The sequence below is a fragment of the Hyla sarda genome, chromosome 9, assembly GCF_029499605.1.
Source record: "Hyla sarda isolate aHylSar1 chromosome 9, aHylSar1.hap1, whole genome shotgun sequence".
NCBI lineage: Eukaryota > Metazoa > Chordata > Amphibia > Anura > Hylidae > Hyla > Hyla sarda.
The window spans coordinates 35,196,798-35,208,818 of record NC_079197.1 but is presented as its reverse complement, the minus strand read 5'-3'; the positions used below and the strand labels follow the sequence as shown (position 1 = coordinate 35,208,818).

The following is a 12,021-nucleotide window of genomic DNA, read 5'->3' as shown; positions in this document are numbered from 1 at the left end:
ATCCAGGAAAAAACTTTTTTATATATATCAACTGGCTCCAGAAAGTTAAACAGATTTGTAAATGACTATTAAAAAATCTTAATCCTTTCAGTACTTATGAGCTTCTGAAGTTAAGGTTGTTCTTTTCTGTCTAAATCCTCTCTGATGACATATGTCTCGGGAAACGCCCAGTTTAGAAGCAAATCCCCATAGCAAACCTCTTCTAAACTGGGCGGTTCCCGAGACAGGTGTCATCATAGAGCACTTAGACAGAAAAATCCACCTTAACTTCAGAAGCTCATAAGTACTGAAAGGATTAAGATTTTTTAATAGAAGTAATTTACAAATATGCTTAACTTTCTGGAGCCAGTTGATATACAAAAAAAAAAGTTTTTTCCTGGAATACCCCTTTAAAGACTTAATAACAATTTTTGCTAGTTTAACATTTGCGTCAAGACGTTTTGCAAAAATTCCATCACATTTAGTGGAAAAAATGGCAAATAAAATAACAGAACCCATGATGGAGGCATGTTGGTCGTAATAGTCAGTAAGATCTGTCTAGCTTCATTGGTATCTGTCATGTGACTGCTGTGTGACTTTGTAAGGGAATGATGAAGAATTGATACGGAATGTATACTGGCTTATTGTTTTACGTTTTTTTTTTTAATGGTAAATAAAATAACACTTATTGTTCATGCAGCCGTCGTGCTCCGGTAAAGGGACGTCCGGTCTTTCCCGAAAATACCGGACCCCCATTGCCAGCTCCTCACGTTGTCATCAAGGTGTCATTACCAGGAATGCTGGAGCTTATGGAGTTTATATGCTTTCTTAACAGGCCATACAGGTTGCTGCCCAGCAGCTAGCTTGTCTTGTTGTTAAATTGACAGATTGATCTACTCCACTAACCAGAATATACAGGTGGTTAGTGTAGATGATGCAGAGTAAAACAATGTATTCCTTACCCCAATCCATTAAGCTGTTCCAGAGATCTAACACAATCTTGCAATATGCAAATGAGCACTTAACTACACTGCGGGTGTATCTGAAGACTATCTGCACCTCTGATGTCATCCCCTAGGTTTGTACAGCCCTGTTCTTCAATATTCATCTCCCTTATCTCCTTGGATGATGCGGACCTGAGGAAGGAGGGAGCCCCTCCGAAACGCGTCGTCCAACTGAGCACCAATACTTTTTATGAATATAATAATAAAAAGTTATCACTATATCTCTGCACCCTCTCCGACTGCTGTTTAACCCCACCGGTGTAGCACTTCAGCGCCGAAGTCGTCATCCACGGGAAGGTTTAGGAAACCCGTGCCGGGATTCCAACCTCCCACATCTGCAACATTATCTTCTTGGAAAGTGACCCAGGGGACACTTGCAGATAGTCTTTAGCTCCGCCTCAAGTGCAGTTAAGAGTTCATTTGCCCATAGCAACCAATCCGATCGCTTCTTTCACTTTTGTAGAGGTCTCTGAGAAATGAAAGAAGCGATCTGATTGGTTGCTATGGGCAACTCAGCAACTTTTCCTCTGGACAGGTTTTGATAAATCTTCCCCTGTATCTTTATTCCTCCTGTCTAAATACTATTAAAGGGGTACTCCCATGGAAAACTTTTTTTTTTATTTAAATCAACTTGTGCCAGAAAGTTGAACAGATTTGTAAATCACTTCTAATAAAAAATCTTAATCCTTCCAGTACTTTTTAGGGGCTGTATGTTAAAGAGAAATCCAAAAAAGAAATGCATTTCCTCTGATGTCATGACCACAGTGCTCTCTGCTGACCTCTGCTGTCCATTTTAGAAACTGTCCAGAACAGGAGAAAATCCCCATAGCAAACATATGATGCTCTGGACAGTTCCTAAAATGGACAGCAGAGGTTGGCAGCGAGCGCTTTGGTCATGACATCAGAGGAAATGCATTTCTTTTTTGGATTTCTCTTTAGTATATAGCCCCTAAAAGATTTTTTCATATCAAGTGGCTTCAGAAAGTTAAACAGATTTATAAATTACTTCTATTAAAAAAATATTAATCCTTCCAGTACTTATCAGCTGCTGAAGTTGAGTTGTTCTTTTCTGTCTGACAACAGTGCTCTCTGCTGACACCCCTGTCTGTTACGGGAACTGTCCAGAGCATGAGAGGTTTGCTATGAGGCTTTTCTCCTACTCTGTAGAGTTCCTGAGACAGACAGAGGTGTCAGAGAGCACTGTTGTCCAGAAAAGAACTCAACTTCAGAATCTGATAAGTACTGGAAGGATTAAGATTTTTTAATAGAAGTGATTGACAAATCTGTTTAACTTTCTTGCACCAGTTGATTTAAAAAAAAAGTTTTCCATGGGAGTACCCCTTAAAAAGAAAAAAAAATACAGAGGAGACGCTATTTTACCAGGCTAAAAAGGAAAAATTTTTAGGATTGTTTGCGTCTTTTCTTGTAAAGTGTTGCACAAACATGTGCCAAAATTGTCACAAAAGCCGACCGTAAACTGTCTGGATGGAAATAGTAAATCTGGGCCAATGTTCTTGACTAAATCAAGACAAGTCACCACAGCACCGATCAGCCGAGGAACGGACATTGTTGGAGCAGCAGCGGCAGGTAAGTATGCCTTATGTCTTTTTTTTTTTTTTAAAGCCAGTCTGAGGCTTAAAAGTATTAATAAATAATAATTAAAAGAAAATTATCGCAAGACAACTTTAGTGAGATAATGTACAATCAATCACTACGTACAAAAATGTAGATTGTTCCCCAGCTTTCCCAGGGACAGATATACCATGACTATAAAGTTGTGGTCTCTTTTGCAGATTATAGAATACATTTTGCTTGTTTGGTGCACAATACATTGCACCGATCCTATGATATCAGAATGTTGCTGTTTTTGTTCTTGTTGGTAAGCATAATTCCGGTTTTCTTCCATGTAAATTGTGCGGTGGCGTGTATTCATATAACAAATAATACAACTATAAATCACAGCCAGTATCTCTGTTTTGATGCATATGATATTATTTTTACAAGATGTAGTGTCCCGTTTTCTATCCCCTTTGTGCCATAGCATCTTGGTATGTTGTATTTCTTTAGTATGGCCAGGCTCTGATAGTCCTAAAGCAGTGTTTCCCAACCAGGGTGCCTCCAGCTGTTGCAAAACTACAACTCCCAGCATGGTCGGACAGCCTTTGGCTGTCCGAGCATGCTGGGAGTTGTAGTTTTGCAACAGCTGGAGGCACCCTGGTTGGGAAACACTGGTCTTAAAGGTGAAAACCGGTGAAAACCTTTTTTCTTTTAAATCAACTGGTGGCAGAAAGTTAAACATATTTGTAAATTACTTCTATTAAAAAATCTTAATCCTTCCTGTACTTATTAGCTGCTGAATACTACAGAGGAAATGATTTTCTTTTTGGAATGGTCTCTGATGACATCACGACCACAGTTCTCTCTGCTGACGTTATTATAATAATAATAACGCTTTATTTATTGTTGTCCTTAGTGGGATTTGAACCCAAGTCCCCAGCACAGCAAGGCAGCAGTGCTAACCACTGAGCCACCATGCTGCCCTTAGCATACATCTGCTATGCATGGTTGCTAAAATGGACAGCGATGTCAGCAGAGACCACTGTGTTCGTGATGTCATCAGTGTTCCAAAAAGAAAGGAATTTCCTCTGTAGCATTCAGCAGCTAATATGTACTGGAAGGATTAAGATTTTTTAATAGACGTAATTTACAAATATGTTTAACTTCTACCACCAGTTGATTTAAAAGAAAAAAGGTTTTCACCGGAGTACCCCTTTAAATACCTTTTCTAAGGGTGCATGATCACCTCATTTTTGCTGTACAGTTCCCATATCAGGTTTTTGATGAAAAACTGATTCCTCAAAACCTGACTAAACTGTATCAAAACTTGTGTACAAATTTTAACCAATATATGGTTGAAAACCATATACGGTTTGAAAAATGATGTCCGGTTGCATCCGTTTTTTAAGGGAAAAAACGTATACGTTTTTAGCTTTTCACTCCATTTTGAATAAAGTTTCACTTGTTTGATTGAAATTCCAAGAAAAAAAACTGTGCAAAGTCAAAAAACCATATGGGGAAAACCGGATGGAACCGTACGCACATACAGTTCTGTACGGTTCCCATTGACTCACATGTTAGAAAAAAAACAAAAAAAAACGTATACGATTTAATACAGTTTTTCATCCGGACCAGAAAAACGTGGTTGTAGACTACAGTTTTGGGTACGGGTAAAAAACTGGACAAAACCGTATAAGATGCAAAACAGACTAAACCGGATGATGCGTTTGACATACGGTTTATAATGTTAAGTCAATGCATACGGTTCTCTATATAGGTCCGTACAGTTTTTTACTTGAAACCGTATACGGGAACTGTATAGCAAAAACGTGGTGTGCCTGCAGCCCAAGTCTGTGATGTACTGTGAGCATAATAAGCCTTGTCAGATCTTCGTGGCCTGATCATACATCTAAATCCTAAATTGTTCTGCAAATGCGCCTTCCCCCTGTGCCTGCAGTCCCCGTGTCTGGGTACTGTAGTGCAGGCTGGGATCCTGGCTGATCTTGGCAATACATGAGAGGGAGGAGGAGAGGAGGGTTTGCAGAGGACCACACTCACAAAGACATTTTCTCCATTCTGCAGCAAAGTGAGCTGCAGTCCTTCTGCGGGACTTCCTACAGAGCCTGTGACTTATGGGCATTATCAGGTAAATAATCTGCCGGATGATCTGAGCTTTTATTTCTTTAGTATGAAGGATATTGAAGCAGCAGTCAGATTATTACTTAAGGCACATATAACGGACTAGGACTGTGTGCCGGTGTTAGATGTAAATGCATGTAAATAGACAGATATTGAATTGGTTTAGTGTTGATCCTGAGATAATAGGCAGTGCCAGTGCCGGCAGCTTGTGTCCTATAGAATCAGGTGTCCTTTATTCTGTGTCCTAGAAGAGATCTGCAGTGGAGAAGAGCGTAGGGCTGCAGTGGAGAAGCGTAGTGCTCCTAAATGTCACTGGGAGAGTGCAGACAGCATGCTTACATTAAATGGCAATAGCTTTATAGTAATGCCATGTGTGCTGCCTGGAACTGAGACTGCAGATCTGCACAGCGTGGGAATTTGTCCTGGGTCCATAAATCTACAGCTAATAGTCAAGGCAGTAAGGACAGTATGAACGTCTATGTGTGCGGTATATGGGTTTGACTGGAGGCTTAACAGTAAGTACAGGGAGGCAGAAAGTGTAAAGGATGAAGTGATGGGCTGGACACTGTACAAACATTGTCACATTCTCTCCTCTCAGCTGCTCTGATGTCTTGTGTGGAAGCATAACGATGGAGTGGGATTGCCTCGGATAGAGGACAGGGAACCCACATGACCCCAGCTTCCTGATGACTGCACCTTTTTATCCCAAGCTCCTTTCCCGAGCTTTTTCTCCCTTCTTTCTAACATGGCAGGAAACTGGCACAGCGTTGTTCTTCAGTGAAGTTAAAGGCAGTCCACACTGCAGACGCAGCACAGCTGGTGTTACAGCAAGAGACACCGTGGGGTTTGCTGAAGGACGGCAGAGACGCAGGCATGATTCTGATATCCTTGGAGATCTAAAGATGAACTCTTCCTTTGAAGGAACTAACAGCAGCAGCAGCAGTCCATTTTGCCTTTTGGGTGTGGGGTCTCATGAAGCCATTCCTTTTTGCCTCCTGGAAGTGGGGATCATCATCTTTCTGACTGTTCTGATCATCTTCGGCAATTTGATAGTAATTTTCGTCTTCCACTGTGCTCCCCTGTTGAACCATCACACTACGAGTTACTTCATTCAGACCATGGCCTATGCTGACCTTTTGGTGGGAGTCAGCTGCTTGGTTCCGTCCTTTACTTTGCTGCATCACACTGACCTGCTTCCAGAACAGATCGTATGTAAAATGTTTGGCTATGTGGTGTCTGTCCTAAAGAGCGTCTCCATGACATCATTGGCTTGTATCAGCATCGACCGCTACATCGCCATAACCAAACCACTCACGTACAACACATTAGTCACTGCATGTCGGCTACGTTTTTGCATCCTCTTACTCTGGATCTACTCGTGTGCTATTTTCCTGCCATCATTTTTAGGTTGGGGAAAACCAGGGTACCATGGAGATGTATTCCAGTCATGTGCAGACTCGTGGCCCACCAGTGCATATTTTACTTCTTTTATTGTTGTGATGCTATATGCCCCAGCGGCTACAACTGTTTGTTTCACATACTTCAATATTTTTCGTATCTGCCAGCAGCACAACAAGGAGATAAACGATAGACGAGTACGTTTCAGCACCACTGACAGTGATTCCGCCCAGGGACAACCTAGCCCAGAGAGGCGCTATGCCACTGTCCTTTTTCGCATTACCAGCGTCTTCTACATTCTCTGGTTGCCCTATATTATCTACTTTCTCCTGGAGAGCTCCAGGGTCTATGCCAATAAGACTGCCTCCTTTCTTACAACCTGGTTGGCCATCAGCAACAGTTTCTGCAACTGTGTTATCTACAGCATGTCCAACAGTGTTTTCCAGAAAGGACTAAAGCGTCTTTCTGGGGCTGTTTGTGCTTCTTGTTCCAGACAACGAAAAGGTCATGATGGTACTGGTACTGCCCCTAAGAGACCCACGGCTGATGACAATCCTTAAGTGTTCTAACCTAGACTGTGTAAAGTATAAAAAAATGTTAGTACCACTAGTACTCTAGCATTAGGAAATGTGTCCACAGTATTAAAGAGTGTTGGCCTCCCAACAGGAGCATTGGAACAGCATCAGTGATGCCGGAATATATCTAGTGCTTTAGTCCCATTGTGGACCCAACTTGTAGCTGCAATAAATTGTCGTAATCTTACTAGAGCTTGAGGCTCTTTATAGTTTGTGGTTTTCTGACTTAACCCCACGTTATCACTTCAGATACATCTCTAAGGATTCAATTCCATTATGATTTTGCCACTTTTATGTCTATTAAGTGAGTTCCACATTCTTGGAGATGCATCGATGCGTTCCGAACAATCTCCTACAAGCAGAAATGTTACCAGCAAGTGGTGTGTGTACTCTAATGTCTCTAAACAGCACCACTTAAGAGCCAAATATTTGGATTTCTTCTCAAGCTGGATCTGGTTGTTAGCAGAATGGATTATACTACTTGTGATGTGAAGTGAAACTTGTTAGAGCCGCGGGAGCTCTTTAAACAAACAGGACCCCCCCCACCCCTGTGTACTTAGGAACCCATCACACAGAGTCTGTCCATTGTAATATATTTTCAGTTTTATTATGTTACATGCATAGGTAACTTGGTTTCAAACAAATATAATACAATATTTTTCTAAGTGGAAGAAAATAATATATTATTGATATTTAAACTGTTGACCACTGGAATTTTTTTTAAAGTATAATTTAAGAATGTTTTGCTTAACGTGTTTGTAATAGTCTTATGTTAGGGCGGTCACATGACGTGTTTTCTACCCTTTAAAGTCTGTCTGGTACCTGTATTTTGAAGAGTCTATTTTGTGGGCTGAACCAATAGATCACCCCTCAGTCTGCTAGGACTGGGCAACGACATTGCTCCAATGCCAAATATCTATTAAAGCCTGAATTCTATATCATGTTCCTCATCAATTTTATAGTACAGCCTTGAATAATGAGACGAAGGTTTAGTCCAGCTCACCCCCAAATAGGCACCCGGACTGGTCTTGGACTCGTCCCACGATAATGTAGAGAAAAAAGCAAATGTCCAGCGTGAATAGAACTCTTTATTCAGTTGCCATAGAAAACATCACACGGAATCAAGTAATGTGACGCATTTCTGCCTCGGGAGGCCTTAATCATACCAAATGATTAAGGCCTTCCGAGGCCGAAATGCGTCACGTTACTTGAGTCCGTGTGATGCTTCCTATGGCAACTGAATAAAGAGTTCTATTCATGACTTGGCGCTGGACAGTGGCCTTTTTCTCTACAGCCTTGAATAATATAATAAAGCCTACATAGAATGTAGATGCCAGGTATGCTTTAAATGGGACACACTGTGATTTATCAGGCATTGCTGTACTACTTCCTGGCTATTGCATGTTGGGAGTAGTAGTGCAGCACAAGCGGGAAGGTCACAGCCTGCACTTAGTCTTCTTATAAAACCTTTGCCTTGCAAGTTCTCCTGGCAGTAAAACTGTTAACGCTGTGATGTCCTATACATAATGAATGTATTGTGTAGACAGAAATCTGTATAAAATGCAAAGCAGAAAAAAAAAACTGAAAAATTGTCTCTGAAGTAGTTATTGAATATTGTTTTTTGAAAGGTTCAATCTATGGTAAAAAAAACAAACAAAAAAAAAAAAAAGTCTCACATCCAGCCTTCATTATTAGGTCTCGACTTGAGGAAAAAACATTTAGTTTGGAATAATGTGTAAAAAATTATTTTATTGTTCGTGTCAGTCTGCACACATTTCCTAGAGTTCACAAAGTAGTTTCACCCTATTGGGGTGGGGTGGGGGGTGGGGAGGAGATGTTGTTAAAAAAGTTAATGTTTTAGGGAAGAGGATAGCTCGATGTCTTATTATTTAGTTTTTTTATTTGGTGGAAATGCTATGTAAAAGCAACGGTGCTGACATTTCTTTTTAGCAACCTATAATAAGGACTGTAGTCCAATCTTATTTTGTGTTTTAGACAAAGGATATCACAGACAAAGATGGGCAATATTAAGGGCTCCTGCTCCTGGCTTTATAATGGCATCTTTCAACATCCAATTTGTATGGAGCCATAATACAATACCCATAGACGTATGTGGGGCCCTACTGTACTTATGATACATTTTTCTTTCTATATTTACTTATACCACCATATTGTATTGCTTTAATCCATCTAAGATTTAAAAAAAAAAAAAAAAAGCTACATTTTTCCTACAGTCTTAATTAAAAAAACAAACAAAAGAAAACACAAAAAACTCCTTCTTCTTTTTGATGTCTACAGCCTTCATGCGCACACACACTTGTATCCATGGTAACAGACTACAACTTTTTTGTGTAGTCTGATCTTGCATTCATACTTCATTCCATTTGTACCCTATTTCCAACTGACCTACCAATTGTATGTTACAGGAAACAGGGAATAAAAGAAAAGGTGAGACTAACCAAAGTATTTCTGCTTTACAATCATATACAGTGACCCCCCCGACCTACGATGGCCCCGAAATACGATAATTTCAACATGCGATGGCCTCTCATGTTGAAGGCAGCATCAACATACAATGCTTTTTTATGTCGGGGCCATCGCATAAACGGCTATCCGGGAGCGCAGACTGCTTCAGCTGCCACTGGATAGCCGTTTACGGTGCCCCGTGAGCTCCGGTGTCGATCACTTACCTGTCCTCGGGGCTCCGGCGCGTCCTCTTCGGGATCCCCACTGTCCTATATTTTACATTGCACGGATCCCTCAACATACAATGGTTTCAACAAACGATGGTCCGTTTGGAACAGATTACCATCGTATGTTGAGGGACCACTGTAGACTAAATCCGTACCCTGCTTACTCCTAGGTTAGCTGAGCAGAGTCAAAGGGAATCGGCACTTAGCTGAGCTCTTTTGCCTTTTGTTTTAGCGATCGTGGGGGTCTCTGCACCCGGATCCCATATGATTAAAGGGGTATTCCAGGAAAAAACTTTTTTTTTATATATCAACTGATTCCAGAAAGTTAAACAGATTTGTAAATTACTTCTATTAAAAAAATCTTAATCCTTTCAGTACTTATGAGCTTCTGAAGTTAAGGTTGTTCTTTTCTGTCTAAGTGCTCTCTGATGACACGTGTCTCGGTAAACGCCCAGTTTAGAAGCAAATTCCCATAGCAAACCTCTTCTAAACTGGGCAGTTCCCGAGACGCGTGTCATCAGAGAGCACTTAGAAAAGAACAAACTAAACTTCAGAAGCTCATAAGTACTGAAAGGATTAAGATTTTTTAATAGAAGTAATTTACAAATCTGTTTAACTTTCTGGAGCCAGTTGATATATAAAAAAAAAATTTTTTTCCTGGATAACCCCTTTAAAACGTCTGACATGTCACTATGACGTGTCAGGTGTTTGTTAAATTGGTGGGTTTTCTTTCATTGTAGATGCAGTGGAGCAATAATTTATTTATAAATACCTTATGTTTCTCAGTGTGTAAGCTTCTAGCCTCTATAGAGGATTACATCATATATGACCTAAAAAATAATGCTGATTTTCCCAACAACCGTGTGGGCACCTGGCAGAAGCCAATGGACCCAGTTATAAACAAGCCAGTGGGACCTTTTTGGGTGCCCTTGGTGTCTGTCGTAAGTTATAGCCGGCACTACATCACGGTTCCCATATATCATAGAAACCATACCACAGATGTGAAATAAGGCTTCAAACTATTACGGTAATTTTTCTTCTCACACAATAAGTTGATATTAATTGGTTACCATAGCAACAAAGATTATTTTACATTATATCACTGTGCATACTCGGTCAAATTGTTGTGGCATCTATAGCCAGTTTATAGAAGAGAAACTCTTCTCTGTTAGTGTGTTTAGGCTGTGTTCACCTAGGGGGAGGGATTTATCAGTGGGTTTTTTTTTTTAGTTTTTTTTTTTTGTATTTTTCTTTAGGGAAAAAATTGTTGCAATTTTTTAAGCAGTCCCTTATTTGCAGAACTGTGACTTTATCTGTGTTTTGCGCAATTGTTACATTATTTTAAGTCACTTATTTGCTGAAAATATTTACTTGTGTCTTGCACAAAAATAACAGTTTTTTGGTGAAAGCATTGACATGTTTCCCCTATAATGTTTTGGGAGAAAACTTTAATTGTACTTGTCAGAAGTATCCATAGGGTTCCATTGCCTAAAGGGAGGCCAAAAGATTTTGAGGGAAATTTACTAAGGCCAGAGTTTCACGCTCCATCAAGCCCCACCCACCTGGATTCATGGCAGAACAGATCATCCAAAAGTTGTTACAGGGGTATTCCGGTGGAAAACAATTTTTTTTTTTAAATCAACTGGGGCCAGAAAGTTAGATTTGTAAATTACTTCTATTAAAAAATCTTAATCCATCCAGTACTTATCAGCTTCTTTATACTACAGAGGAAGTTGAGATGTTCTTTTCTGTCTGACCTCTGCTGACACCTCTTTCTGTGTCGGAAACTGTCCAGAGTAGAAGCAGAGCCCCATAGCAAACCTCTGCTGTTCCGGACAGATTCTGACAGACAGAGGTGTCAGCAGAGAGCACTGTGATCAGACAGAAAAGAACAACTGCTTACTCTGTAGTATACAGCATCTGATTAATGCTGGGAGGATTAAGATTTTTAAATAGAAGTAATTGACAAATCTAACTTTCTGGCACCAGTTGATTTAAAAAAAAAAAATTTCCACCGGAGTTACCCCTTTAAAATTTAGCAAATTGGCACCAGGCGCCAAAGTTTAAAAGATTTTCTCCTTTTTCTTTACATTTAAATAATCCTAAAAGAAAGAGGCTGGATTATTGCAGTAGATTACTCTGTTAAATAAAAATAAATACATTTATAAATCAAACCTATACTTAAAAAAAATACGGACCCTATGGGACACATTTGACATGTATAGCATTCATCCGATGCCTCCTTTGAAGGGAATCTGTCATATTCAGAATACGGTCCAATCTGTAGACACCATGTTATAGAGCAGGAGGAGCTGAGCAGATATATGTATTGTTTTGTGGGAAAATTTTCAGGATTACTTTTGATGTATTCATTCTTAACTAAGTAGTCAAGTGGGTGGTCCTAATCAGTGACTGACAGCTCTCTATATGCAACCTGATACACAGATAACTGAGTAGGACCGCCCACTTAACTACTTAGACCAGAATGAGCTTTATATTAATAAATGACAAGTTATCCTGGAATTTTTCTCACAAAACTATATATCAGTCTGCTCAGCTCCTCTCCTATATCATGCTGCCTGAAGTTTGGGATTTAACTGCATTTTCTATGTAAATGATTCACTTTAAATGTGTATATATATCAGCAAATTTTAGCTTCCAGAAGATAGTAAATTG

General features: G+C 39.9%; 2 protein-coding genes across 3 annotated transcripts in view; both read left to right on the top strand.

Moving 5' to 3' along the window:
- The window catches only part of RABGAP1 (RAB GTPase activating protein 1), a 198,227-nt gene that overhangs the window by 106,877 nt on the left and 79,329 nt on the right, over positions 1-12,021 (top strand). The gene's annotated exons all lie outside the window — the stretch shown is intronic.
- Positions 4,530-7,769, top strand: LOC130291710 (probable G-protein coupled receptor 21). The gene is made up of 2 exons (XM_056540847.1): positions 4,530-4,686; positions 5,278-7,769. The coding sequence occupies exon 2, from the start codon at positions 5,366-5,368 to the stop codon at positions 6,635-6,637; it is 1,272 nt and encodes a 423-aa protein (XP_056396822.1). The 5' UTR covers positions 4,530-4,686; positions 5,278-5,365; the 3' UTR covers positions 6,638-7,769.